We start from the raw sequence: 14,034 nt of genomic DNA on the forward strand, positions 1-14,034 counted from the left end.
TGGGTGGGAGTTGGGCGTGTGGGGAGCAGGAGTTGAGACAGCACAGGCCAGCCTCTGTGGGGCCTGGAACGCCGTGTAGAGGGTTGCAGGTCGTCTTGAGGGCACCAGGGAGCCATGGAGCACCCTAAGCAGTGAGGCGTGGGACAATCCAATCACGAGCGGAGTAGCTGGAGGGCCTTGCCAGACTCCAGGCACCACCCCCAGCCTTCTGCTCAGCTCGGTCTGCACCAGGGGCCACGTCCCACAGCATGAAGCAGCAGTGAGGACCGGACCCCTCTACCAACAAGTGGCTGTCCAGCAGGCCAAGCGCAACTAGGGGGCCTGGCAGGCTCCCTGTGGCTATAGCATCCGCTCAAGAGGGCAGTCAAGGTCAGGCCAAGGCCCCAGCTGGGGGCAAAGGGGGCTCTGCCAGGCCAGGCTGGGGACCTGAGTGCCAGGCTGGGCATAGAGGGCAGGCTGGGGTGGCCACCAGGAGCCTGGCTAGGAGGCAGGTGGGGGACCTGCCAGACGGCCAGATAACAAAGATGCCCTGCGTTAAGGTGCTGTTGAGTGATGGGGATCAGGTTTGGCGGCAAAGGATCGATGCTCCACTCTGCTGTATCCTGAGGGCTCACTGGGCCTCTGGGGATGGACGGACATGCGGGCTTGGCTCCCAGCTCCAGACCCACCTCGGGATGCCTCCACACTTGACTTTTATGAAGTAGGTCTAACAGGAGTCCTGGCCCAGAGCGTGGTGTGGGGTGGGGGTCAGTGGGAGAAGCATGACCAGAGACCCTCGAAAGGAGCGGGCATCCAGGAACCCTTGGCTCCAGTAATCACCAGCTGAAGACGCTGAGGAGCTCTAGGCCCCAATGTTCTGTGGTGTGAAATGGGATACTCGTTCTTATCTCATGAAATGTGGTGAAGATCCGATAATAAAATATGCAGATAACGCTATGGCTTGACAGAGGGCACTATCATCAACCCGCAGGTCTCTTCAAACACCGAGATTTTACAAAGAGCTCTGTGAAGGTTTGCAAGTTGTGAAGAAGCTGGAACGTCCCCGCACGTGTTGTTCATGTGTTTCTCCGGGTGGATTTTTTCCCCCATGGAATCATCAATTGAGCATTTGTCCAATACATCAAGTGCGGATGAGCCAGGAAGGTTAAGCCAGAGCGCTGGTGCGGGGAGAGCAGGCGCTTAGCCTTCCTGCTACGAGGAGCAGGGTGAGAACAAGCTGCTTTCGGGAAGACTGGACCCCAGAGCCGGTGGTCACCCAGCTGCTGTCAGCCCGGGGAAGAGGCGACGAGGCCTCCTGACCCGTCTGGGGGCTGAGAAGCCTGATGCAGAGATGAGGGCATGGCATGCACCTGGTCTGTTCCAGGAGAAGAGATTTTATATAAATGCACTTTCGGCTAAAGAAAGATTTCACAGTAAGGGAAAGAGCAGAGTTACGGGTTGACTTGGCACTTTCATTTATGATTCTTTAGAAAGGGTTTAATTAGAACAGGTTGCAAATGGCTGTAGGAAAAGCACCTCAGTACACAGTAAGCCAGAGTCCTCTTTCTAAGTCCTCCGATTGCTACATTTGGGGCGGGGTGCCATGGCGTCGGGGAGGATCGCCCTGCTAGACTTAGATTCCCGCAGTGGCACGAGACGGTCACTCGGTCACTCAGGCGGGGAGCGATGCAGCTGGGGCCGCGCCCGGCTGGCTCCAGGAGCTGTGCTTCTCTGTGCCCGGCACGGGCGGAATGGCTGCTTCTGAGAAGGAAGGACCGACACCAGGCTTAGCAAGCCCCCCAGCACACCTGGGGGCAAGCATGCAGAGCAGCGCCACCAGACCCGGGGGCGTCTTGGAGCGTGGCCTGGAGCAGGGACCTGACACTCTGGGGAGGTCTGGGGGTGCAGGGACCTGCTGACTTATCTCTGCATCCCTGACACATAGTAGATGCTCAGTGAACGCCATTGTAGGGGCATTGGGGAATCTGTCTCTAGATTCCCTTTTCAGAGAGTCATTAAATATGGGCCAATACTGTGCATGAAAAACAGAAGGGCAGCCTTGCCCTCAGGCCAGGTTTAGGGCCTACCCTAATCCAGGATGGCCTCGTTTTATAGCAGCTTCACATCCGCAAAGATGCTATTTCCAAGTAAGGTCATGTTCCGAGGCTCAGGGGACATGATTTCTGAGGGACCCTTTTCCCTCCGGCTAAGAGTCTGATGGATCCCCCTGCTCCTTCCCCATGTTATCTCACAGTTGTCCCCTGATACATTCCCATGTGAGGTCTGCTTCTCAGGGGTGCAGGGCTGATGCACAAACAGAGCTGTGGGGTGAGAGGCTGGGGCTCGTCCCAGGGCGGGGCGGGTGAGGGGCGTCCAGAGTGGCTCCCACGGGCCCAAGACTGGCGGCCGCCTGGACAGGCATCTGGTGGGGGCCAGGGGGTGGGGTCGGGACTCTGTGCAGGCAGGTTTGGAGGAAGGAGAGGCACCAAGTGGTGCTGAGAGTACTCGAGGACATGTCCTGGGGCCCAGGGGTCATTGCAGAAGGCTGGGCTGGCCCCTGACCTCATCAGCCCCCAGCCTGTGCCAGGGTGAGGGACACAGAGGGGGCCCTGAGGATGTGCCGTGCCCCCGCCTACAGGAGCTGCCTGGGAGGATGGAAGCTGGTTCCGTTGTCCAAGAGACCCAGGTCATGGTGCTGACCTGAGGCCGGGCACAGAGGCCCAGATCAGAACCAGGAATGGCTAGAGAGGAGCAGAGGAGGGGTGAGGGCCAGTGTGGGATGCCGCAGGGGAAGGCTATGGGCAAATTCTGGGTGGGTGCAAGGGTGCCCCTAGGTTCCTGTGCCCCTCTCCCGGGTTTCCAGCCCCCGACTAGAAGGGGAGCAGGTAGACACCACCCTGCCTGCAGCCCCCTGGCCGGCAGGGGAGGAGGACCCCGGCCTGGGTCAGTGGCAAGTGAGGAGCTGTCTCCATTCTCCAGGGTCTGACCCCCAGTGGGAGCGAGAATGAGCTCCTGAACCCCCTTGCAGGGCGAGGGCTGTGTTTCAGGTAGTGAAAACGTCTGGGACCCAAAGCCTGTGTTGCTTTTAACGAAAGGCACCCTGGCTGACTCTCCCCACCAGGCCCTTCCAGACCATTTGATGTCAGCGTCCCCAGTCCTCCCACGCGGGGTGGGGCATCTCTCCCAGGGAGCCCTGCTCAGCGCCTGGGGCCTTCACCGCCAGCGGGAGTGTTCCTAGATGCATCGGGAGAAGTGGGAGTGGCTCCTTCCTTCCATGAAGCCTGAGCGCAGTCCTTGGAAGGGCTCCAGCGCTTGATGAGGACGTCTCAGTGGGTCAGGGGTGAATGGGGGAGGGGGTGACCCAGGTCCCGGGATCCACTGAGTCCACTGTCCACCAGGTAGCTCTCGGTCTCCCTCCTCCCCAGGTGTGCACGCGCACACGCACGCTCACTCACGTGCAGAGGCAAACACAGGTGTAAGTGCACACCTGGAAATGTCGGAGCCAGCTGGGGGGAGGGGGGTGGGGCTAGGCAGCAGGGGGCCCTCCAGGCCTCTGCCCCTCCTTGACCCTGGGGTCAGCCCGACTTTGGCTTTTGAGGTGAAGAGGGAGAGATGGGACGGGAGAGCCCCACTGCCGCTCTGACCTGAGCTGGCCCAAGGGACCCACTTCCTGGCTGGGGCCCCCAGCAAGCCCAGCACTTCTGAACCTTCTCTGTGGGTGGGAGCAGGACCACCCTCCTGGGCTGGTGGGAGGGAGTGTGCCCTGCTAGGACTGGCCTCCTCAGGCTCCTTCAAGAGCCCTGGGAGGATGAATCCCCTCTCTTTTGGGAAGGTGGTATTTCCAGTCTGGCCTTGGAGGCTCCCCTCTGAGTCCCTGAGGCCCTGCTCTGTCCTTTCTGAGCTTCGTTCAGGACCCAGCTGGAAGCCCTGCCTTAGGGGGTGGGGAGACAGGGAGGCCACCAGCCCACCCCAGTGTCTATGCCAAATGCACTATGTGTGGGAGACAGGCCCCAACTGGATTTACAAAGCACCGTGAGGTGACAGCCTTGAACTCTCTAGCAAATGTTAGAACCCCTGCAGAGGGGCGGTGGGGCCCACGGGGTGAGCCTGTCCAGCCAGGGAAGGCTCCGGCCATGCCCAGAGAAGTAGATCGGCCTCGGGCAGGGGCCTGGGCCTCGGAGGCAGGCTGACCCAGGTGTGCATCCTCACCCTGACCACTGTACGCTCCTGGGTCAGCGGCTGGCCTGGCCGAGCCTCGGGTCCTGATCTACCAAATGGGGTGGCACGTTGTCGTGGTGTTGCAGAGACAATCGATAAGAGAACGCATGTGTATACATGAGCACCGACTGGGGGAAGAGTCAGCAGACTTTGCCATCATTACCACGGCCTGCCCCTCACCTCTGTCGGCCCCGGCCAGGCTGGGTAGTGTTGCAGAGGGTCCCAAGGAGGGGAGAGTCCAGGGCAGGGTGGAGTAGGGGCATCTGTCTTGTACTAAGGGTCCACCACTCATGCGGTCTGCCTGGCTCTCCTCCCTTGCAGCTGGCGAAGGGTGGAGGGTGGGCTTGTAGGGGTCTTTCTGCCTCCAACGCTCGTGCCCTTTGCACTGGGTGGAACGCAGGGCAACGCACTGTCTTCTGAAAAGTGCCGTGTGAGAGGAGCCAGGAGCAAGTGAGGGGCAGGCTGGCCAGTGGGTCGGAAGCCCAGGGGCAGGCACAGAGGACACGGGCCTCATGGTCAGAGGAACATGACGAGGGCCTGAGAGGTGTGTTGGGGTGCAGAGGGTCGCCCTAACCTGGGAAGCAGGGAGGCAGGTGCAGGAGGGCTTCCTGGAGGAGGTGGTATTTGAACCAATGAAAGGTAAGTCAGAGTTATCCGGGAGGGAAGGGGGAAGAGCATTCTAGGGCAGCCGGAACCACAGGTGCCAAAGAAAATAACCTTGAGTCACCTCGGGCCTCCCTCAAGTGCAGGGTAGCGCCTGACTTCCTCTTTTCCACCCATTTACTGTTAGTTGTCTATTTTTACTTGTCTTGATTCCCGGTCTGGATGGGTTAAGATAGTTCTCACATCTGTCCCCTCCTCCCGCCTGAGTGGACCACAGCGGCAGCCGACGACCCGTCGGGCAGGGCTGGCTTCCCTGTTTCCTGTGGAAGTCACCTTTTGTCCCCATTCTCTCAGCCTGCCCGCTGTCTCGGGGCGTCTGGGACAGGTGCGTGGGGTCTGAAGTGGGGGAAGTGCTCCCCATGCACTCGCATTGTTTTAAACACAATGCTGCTCCAGAAATAGACGAGGCCCTTGGCTTTCTCTTTTTTCATATTTACAAAGTATTTCGTATTTACAAAGAATATGTCTAATCATAACACGGGCACTCCTGCCCCACCTGCCGAACACTCAGACGGCCACCGCTCCCGTCCCAAACACAGTGTCAGCCCCCCTTGCTCTGCCTTATACTTTTCCCGCCAAGGTGTGTTCTGTCCACGCTTGGACTTTGTTAAATGGCGCCAGGGCGTGTGTTTTCCTGTGACTTCATCCTTTTACTCAATGTTAAGTCGGTGAATCTCTGCTGGATGGCAGGCACCCTGCAGCGCAGCTAGACCCTAACCGATGGACGGGGGACTTTATTCTTCTGTTCATCAGATACTCCTTGTGCACCTGTTACGTTGCGCCAGATGTGGAGCCAGGCCCTGGGAGCTGACGTGCGCAGAGCGCGAAGAGCTTGCCCGGGGTCCCCCAGCCTGCTGGTGCGGGCTGGGTCCCTGTCGGGGCAGATCCGGTTTCAGCCCCACGACGCCCCGGGACTGTCGGGCACAGCGGTGGCCGGCACGCAGTAGACACGCAGCAAACGTTCGTCGGCAGCACTGAATGTTGTTCTTTAGGGGAGACAAGTACTGTTATTCCGTTTTGCCACTGACAACGTGGAGCCTGGAGCCCGTGCTTGAGAAGGCAGGGCTGGGTCTGGGCATCGCCGAGGACCCCTGCAGGACCCCAGGGCCCGGCCCGACACGTGGTCCTCCGCCCCTCAGGGGAGGGCCTGGTGGAGGGCTTGTGGACCTGTGGCTCGGGTGAAGGGCCACCCTTTGCGCCTGTCCAAACCCTGTGACCTGCTGAGCTCAGGGATCACACGGTCTCCCAGTGAAGCCAGCCGTGGGCACGTACTAACACACGGCTTCCTCTGATTTATGAATATTCGGAAGAGAAAACTGCTTTCGACAGTGGGGTTCCGGCAGCTTAGGGCAGCAGCGGGCTGTCTGGACAGGTCAGAGGCGTTTGGTAAGGTGGCCCTCTTGAGGCGTGGCTGCAATGATGTCTGGTAGCCCCGTCCCTTTGCTGTGACCCCATCTCTCCGATGATGGCTCGGGCTTCGCCTGCTGGGCAGCCATTCCGCGCACCCCCTGTTGGAGCTGCACCTTTCGCACAATCCCCCTGTCCTTCCCCGCCTAGGAGCGGGACGAAAGAGGCCCAGCCTGAAGCACAGCAGTACGGGACTTGCTAACCACGCGTGCACACACACACGCACACATGCACACACATGCGTGCACACACACACAGCCCGCAGGATGCCCTATTTAGATGTCCACAGGCCAGGTCATCGGTCCCTCGGAGGCTCCTCCGCCCCACTCACCCGCCTGGTCCTGACGAGAGATGTTCCTGTGAGCGAGGGCCTGCTCTGTGCTGGGCTCTGATTCAGTGGGCATCGCAGCCACTGTCCCTGCCCTGGCAGCTGACAGACCAGCAGGAGGGCAGAACATCACGCCTCTAGAGGACGGTGTCGTCCATGCTGGGGAGGTGGCATGGGGGCCCGTCATCTGTGGGGCCACAGAGGAGAAGCCTGGACTTGCCCCTTCCCCCTCCCCCAGCCCCCTCCCTGTCCTGGCCATCCTGCCCTCTGAGTGTTCCTCACTCTGAGCCCTCCCCACTCTGCACCCACTGCTCACGCAGACCCCTCGCTCCCCTGCCTGATGACTGTAGAGCTCGGATTCCACTCCGGCCTCCGCCCTGCAGCCCGAGTCAGTCTCCTCAAATACCTAACTGGCCCCATTTCTTTCCTGGGCCAAGTCCTCAGCCCCTTGCCACTATCCGCAGGACAGAGGCCAGCCTCCTGAGCCTGGCGCCTGAGTCTTCCCAACCTGGCCCTTGCCCCGCCTCCAGCTGCCTTCGTCCCTCCCCGAGGTGTGCGTGGGGCCCCCGCCACGCCCTGGACCCACCTCCGTCCCTGGCTCCCCGGCTGCTGGACCCACGTACACGCTTATGGGGCTCTGCACACGCCGCGCCGTCCCTCTGCCTCCCCTGCCGTGCTCTCCTGGCCTTTTCTCCCGGGAAAATGCCTCTTCAGCTTCATGGTTGGTCTCAGGGGTTTCTTCTCTTGCCTGAGCCCCGCCCCCCGCAACACTGCTCTGATTCCTCAGCACCTCTTCCTCTCTCTCTGCACTGGGTACACACCTCCTGCACTGGGAGCTCCTGGGGGGAAGGCAGGGAGGGCTTGTATTTTATTCTTTGTGTGCCCAGCTATTATCACAGGACCAGACATATAGTAGGTGCTCAATAAACATCCCAACAGAAATGAGGACCCTGAGGCTCTGGAGGTGGGGTGGTTTCCGAGCTAGTGACTTCAGACAGCTTGGATCTGGAAGTGTCCCTGTCTGACTTCTTCAGAGTGAACATTTTCTCCTGACACGCTGGTCCCCTTGTTTCCTGGAGAAAACTGTTTATTCAGACTCATGTTTTTCTTTGTTTACAGATATGTAAACTTTACCAAGAAATGTCAAAGCCTGGTTTATATTTTCACATGGAAAACCAGCTAGCCCTCAGCTCAGGATTTTTGTGAGGAATAAATACTTTAAATGTTCAAAAACCAGCTGTAATGCAGCTCTGTGTTGCTGGGGAAGGAGAGAAGTGCCCGGATCCTTCCGGAACGCTTGGTCTCCTGGGCCCGACATACATCGAGTGAGGGAAGAGGCAGGAAAATGCTCTGGATCCCTGCAGGGTTAATTTATTCATAAGAAATAACAGAAAAATGTTCAATAGGCAAACGTCTGGTGAAGGTGCCAAAGGCCAAGGCAGACCATCCTTCGGAAGCCAGGCCATGGGAGGCAGAGGAGGTGTGAGCAGGACGCACAGAAAACCTCAGGGGAGGGCTGACCCAACCTGGCCAGGGGTAGAAAGAGGACCCTCCCCTGGGGCATTTGGACCCTGGAGACAGGACAAGAGGAGTAGCTGAGCCGGAAAGGCTTAGGGAAGAGAAAGGAAGAGTAAGAAACAAGTTTGCGAGGATGCATGGAGGCCAAGACAAGCCGTCAGCCGCCCTCACCCTGTGTGTTCCAGGCCATGAATTCCTTCTTCGTCTGATGCGAAAATTCGGCCCCTGCTTTCTTTCTGGTGGCGTTTTCTGACTTACCCTTGACCTTTGTTTTACTTTTAATCATCTGGTGGAATTTTGTGTTAGGTCCTTTCCTTGTTACCAGCATCGCACTGGATTTTGTATTTTGACCCGCTCTCCAGGTCTGTTTTTCACCTGGAAAGTTTCACACATCTGCATGAAAATACATTCGTTCTATATTGTAAAGGAGAACGCGACAGGTTACAGGGCAGTCTGCTTAGTATCAGCTCACAAATGTAGGATTAAATCCCAAATTTGTGTGCGGGAGCACGTGCGTATACAGACGTACACCGAAAACTTCACTGCTTGTCCTGGGTGGTGTGAGCTTTTTTCTTTTTGCTTAGATGTATTTTTTCATGAACACGTGCCAGACACACACAAAGAAAGTTTTATAAGAGTCAAATAATTTGCAACTAGCTTATAAGGGCAATGGGGGCACCTCAACTCTTGATGGAAGAACCTCGGATTACCTCTGGAGGTCTCAGCCAGAGGAATAAAACGGGCAATGATTACAGGAAAGACGAACACCAGCTGGAACATGGTGACGAGCAGCCCAACGCCGCAGAGCTCATTCAGCAGCGGGCATGGCAGGTCAGCCGCACGTGGATGTTTGCGTGCCGTGGGCTCTGGGGTTATGCGTGTCTACTTACCATGAGGTCAGAGGATGGGCCCTGTAGATAATTCCTATAAACATGAGAGCAGAAGGTCATGCTGATTGCACCTGACCATCGACCGTGGTCTTTGTGATGATGCTGGACCCTCAGAACAACCCTGCGCAGGAGGTAGCACTATTCCATTGGACGGACGAGAAACCGAGGCCCAGAGAGATAAAGTCACTTGCCCAAGGTCAAAGACTTAGCAAATACTGGAATCAGGATTTGCAGCAGGCAATTGAGAATAAGGAGGCTGGAACCCTGAGTTGGGCGTTGTAGTGTTCAGAGGGAGACAGCCCCTCCCACTGGGGGAGGAGGTGAGAGAATGCAGTTGCAGTCCGCAGGGGAGGTGCGTTCCGGGCAGCCTGCAGGGAGGCAGAAAGCACCATGCATTTGATGGGGTCGGGGGGATCCTGAGCAAGTCTGTGTAGTGTAGGAGAGGCACAGGGAGTGGTGGGGCTGGAGACATTGCGGCCAGACTTCGAAGGGCCCGTATGCCTCTGAGGTCAGACTTGTAAAGATTCAAATGTCCCGGGGCGCCTGGGTGGCTCAGTCGTTAAGCGTCTGCCCTCGGCTCAGGTCGTGATCCCAGGGTCCCGGGATCGAGCCCCGCATCGGGCTCCCTGCTCGGCGGGAAGCCTGCTTCTCCCTCTCCCACTCCCCCTGCTTGTGTTCCCTCTCTCGCTGTCTCTCTCTCTGTCAAATAAATAAATAAAATCTTAAAAAAAAAAAAAGATTTAAATGTCCCTGTTCTCAGCACGAAGCTCTTCCACAGCCACTGGTATGTTCAATTTTTCCCACAGCCAGTGAGGTGGGCGTCATCCCTGTTTTACAGATAAGGAAACAGGCAAATATTTCTCCTGTTCTGTGGGTTCCCTTTTTACGATTTTGATAGTGTCCTTTGATGCACAAAAAGTTTTTAATTTTGATGAAGTCAGTTTATCTATTTTCTCTTTCATTGCCTGTGTTTTCTGTGTCATATGCAAGAAATCATTGCCAAATCCAATGTCATGAAGCTTTCCCTCTATTCCCCATATTTAACAGAATTTTAACACCTAAACCACTGCTAAAATGCGCAAGGTACATTGCTATGTACCACTGTTTGAGACCGTACCCTCCTAAACTTCATTAGAGGGGCGCCTGGGTGATGCTGGAGCGTCGGACTCTTGGTTTTGGCTCAGGTGGTGGTCTTGGGGTTGTGGGATCCAGCCCTGCGGGGAATCTGCTGGAGATTCTCTCCTTCTCCCTCTGCCCCTCCCCCACCCTGCACGGGGCGCACACGCTCTCTAAGTAATAAATAAATCTTAAAAAAAATAAACTCCATTAAAAATAATTTATTGAGGTGAAATTCCATAGCATAAAATTAACCCTTTCAAAGTCAACAGTTTGGTGTTGTTCAGCACACTCACAACGGTGTGCCCAACCCCATTCTTGCCTCTGTCCTTTACGGTTTACAAACAATTTTCATATCTATTTTCTCCTTTGCTCTTTACAGTAATCCTGAGAGTGAGACAGCACAGCAAGGCTGCTCCTCAGGCTGGGGGTGCCTGCAGCGAGAGCCCCTGTGCAGCGGGCACAGTGACAGCGAGCTCTCCAGCCAGTCCCACCTGTCCCTTCCCCGACTCCAGGAGGGGGCGGTGCTACGCCCTGTGCGGTGGTCTTGTTAGCCAGGCTCCACATGCCCCCCCTTCTCCCTGCATTGTCTGCCTCTAGGTGACCCTAATGAGGCTTTTCCACCTAGCCTTTGATGGCTGCTTATCTGCACTTCTGTGTCCTGCCCCATCAGGGCTTTCTCAAGGACGGGGCACTCTGCAGGCCTTGTGCAGGTGTCTGGCATGAGCGCTGGGGACTCACTGAAAAGCACAGAGTGAGGAAGGAGCCCTGTGGAGGACCTCTGGCCTTCTTGGGTGGGAGGCTCAGAGAAGCAGAACCTCACGGCCCCGTGCACGGCCGGAGCCAGGCCCGGACCCATTCCTACCTGGAGTTCCCTTCCTCAAACCCACCCTTGCACCTCTTGGAGGAAAAGGGACACTGCTCTCCCCTGAGCCTCATGGGGCCTTCGTGACAGCTGCCAAGTGGTTACCATCCCAAATCCTGACCACACCCAGCGGTATTTGAGCAAACAGGAAGCCACCAAGGCTGAGGGCCCGTGAGGAGCTTTGCTGTCCCACAGCTCACACAGAGACAGGCTCCAGCTCAGATCCCCGGAGCCCAGGGCTTTGCTGCCTTCCTGGAGTGGCTCATGCCCCCAAGCCGCAGCAGTGAGCCTCTCCTGGGCACTGGGGATTCACGGGTAACTCCACCCTGCCTGTGCACCAACAACGAAAACACCAGACAAGCATGAGCAAAAGCTGTCCTTTTTTTTGAAGTCAGTGACTGTAACTGTTTGTCTCATTGGTAAGTACCAATGAGATCCGTGGGCGCCAGGCGGCCTCCAGACCTAAGTGAGAACCAGCAGTGACCCACAGCCAATAGGTCACTTAGTAAGTGAAACTCGGATCCCATGAGTCAGGCTGCGGGCAGTGGGGGCCTCACCCAGGCTGGGAAGGATGGAGGAATACCTGCCCCCCCAGATCCAGGCCCACTCCATCCCCCTTGTGATGCCAACATTACTTTGTTCCTTTTCTTCTCAGGCTGGTGACAGATGTTTGACATTATTATTAAGCATTTGAGGTTTTTAAAAAAATGAATCATAAATTATTAGAACTAAAAAAATTCCTTTGGAATCATTTCCCGCCTTTTTTTTTTTTCTAGATTTTATTATTTATTTATTTGAGCCAGGACAAGAGTGAGAGAGCACAAGCAGGGGGAGCAGCAGAGGGAGAAGCAAGCTCACCACTGAGCAGGGCTCCCAATGTGGGGCTCCATCCCAGGACCCTGAGATCATGACCTGAGCCCAAGGCAGACGCGTCACCGACTGAGCCACCCAGGCGCCCCACTTGCTTGGTTTTATAGATGCATATGCTGGGGTCCAGAGAGGGGTAGGGATGTGCTCAAGGTCGGCGGTGGGCAGGCAGAGCTGGGACTGGGACCGGGCACGAAAGCCAGCCTCCTGGGCCCAGCCTGTGGCTGGGGGAGGCCCACGATCCCCCGGGATCAGGCCCGCGTGGAGCTGGCCAGGTCCGGACCCTGTCTCCTCATCTCTGCGCTCCCAGGCTCCATCCATTCCAGCGGTACCCACCCCGCCAGGTTTCCTGCTGAGTATTGCTCAACCTCTCATTGGACAGGGCCAGCAAGGTTAACCGGGCAGAGTTATTAACCAGGAATGGATCTTGCTACCCCTTCCCCGCCAGCCTTTTCTGCTGACCACGCCCGGCCAACTCCGCTGTCCAGGGCGCAGGAGGGCTTCCAGGGGGCAGCGAGAGGCGGGGTCGCTCCCGCCCTGAGTCTTCCTCGGTTCCCTGGGAAGGGGACTGCCGACGGGGCGTGGCCAATGGAAGGGGCTGAGCGCGCAAACACCGCGCACGCGCCAGGATCCGCGGGCCGGTTCGGAAATGACGACCTGGCGCGGGGCCTCGCGGGCGCCCCGGCCAGACCGCGCCCCCGATGGGCCCCGCCCCGCCCCGTTAAGACTAGTTCAGGCGCAGCCGGCCCCGCCCCCAGCGAGGCCCCGCCCCCAGGAAGGCCCCGCCCCCGCGAGGCCCCGCCCCCAGGGAGGCCCCGCCCCGCGGACGGCGCTCTGCGCGGACCAGGGGCTGGCTGTGGGGCGCCCGGGTGCTGTGCCGGGCGGCGCTGCGCGGGGCGCGGGGCCGGGGTCGGGGTCGGCGGCCCGTGGCGCCCGGGCGGGGTGCGCCCAGCGGGCCGCGGCCGCCGAGCAACGATGGCGGAGGCCGCGCCGCCGCACCTGGCGCTGCCCTCAGGGCTGCTGGAGCTGTGCGCGCTGCTGGGGCCCTCCCGGGCCAGCCTCCGCGGCCCCGAGCGGGTAAGGGAGCAGGTAAGGGCCGACGGGGAAACTGAGGCGGGACGCGGCCGGGCGGCGGCTGGGGTCGGAGCGCGGGTCAGGCCCCGGCGCCCCGGGCGTCCGCGGGGTGGGGGCGGTGCGCGGGGCCCCGGCCAGGCCGCCCCCGCCCCCCCGCCCCCCCCAGCTCGTCCGGTGCGGGGACCGTGGCTGTCCTCCCGGCTGCGGAGGAGTCGCGGGGGCTGCGGGCTCTGAGGACGCCCCTCCAGGTGCTCCGCCTCGCGCCCCTCGGCCTTCGGGACGCACACCTGGGCAGGGTGAAGGCGGCGGCGGGGGGCGGGGAGGTGCGGCCGGGGCGCGGGGGGGCGTCCGCGAAGAAAGGATTCCGTTCGTTATCCCGGACTTACTGTCTCCTCGGTGGTGGGTGCTGTTCCAGGCACAGCATCGTGAGGTTTGGGGTTTTCGATGTAAGGGCCACTTCTGAATGTTCTGCATTTAGTCGTTTTGCGATGAAACCTTGCCATTTTTCTCACTTGCAGAAAAGGCTGCCCCCCCCCCCCCCCGCCCCTTTTCTCCTTCTCTGTGTCCTAGCGGTCAGAGCGACAAACCTTTTCCCGGAAAGCAGCAGTTTGGGACATTCTCATTCTTTGTGTTTCTTTCCTGTGCCCTCACTTTTTCTTAGTTGTGCAACCCAGGCTTTCTTTTGAATCGGTTTGTGGCCCTCTTTTTCTCTGGGTCCAGGATGTCCATACGAGTCTGTTTGTGGCATTTTTCTCTGGTTAGTGGTGATGCCCAGAGTACTCAGAGATTCCCGGCTCTTCCGCCCAGTTATCTGGGCAAATCCTCATCCCATTCTGGAGGACAGCAGGGAGAGGCACAGGAAGGCACCTGAGTATTTAGGACTGCAGAGCTGAAGGGTTGAGGTCATCAGATACTGCTAGATACTGCTAAAATTAACTGGACAAATGTCTCTTAATGTCTTGGTAGTCTCCTTAACTTTTTTTTTCTTCAAGATTTTATTTATTTGAGAGAGGGAGAGAGATAGCGAGAAAAAGAGAGAGAGGGAGAGAGTGCGAGTAGAAGGGGGGAGGGGCAGAGGGAGAAGCAGAAGCAGACTCCCCGCTGAGCAG

General features: G+C 58.3%; 1 protein-coding gene across 3 annotated transcripts in view; it reads left to right on the forward strand.

Moving 5' to 3' along the window:
• Window positions 1–12,752: 12,752 nt before the first annotated feature.
• DENND3 (DENN domain containing 3) overlaps window positions 12,753–14,034 on the forward strand; it is a 53,958-nt gene continuing 52,676 nt past the window's right edge. For 2 of the 3 annotated variants that reach the window (XM_035012012.1, XM_035012013.1), the window contains exon 1: window positions 12,753–12,940. In XM_035012012.1, coding sequence (XP_034867903.1) covers window positions 12,827–12,940 — 114 coding nt within the window. In that variant the 5' untranslated portion in view covers window positions 12,753–12,826. The remainder of the gene's footprint in view (window positions 12,941–14,034) is intronic. The other variant, XM_035012014.1, reaches the window with a different exon arrangement.

This window comes from Mirounga leonina, unplaced genomic scaffold (genome assembly GCF_011800145.1).
Source record: "Mirounga leonina isolate KUSES-001 unplaced genomic scaffold, KU_Mleo_1.0 Mir_165, whole genome shotgun sequence".
NCBI lineage: Eukaryota > Metazoa > Chordata > Mammalia > Carnivora > Phocidae > Mirounga > Mirounga leonina.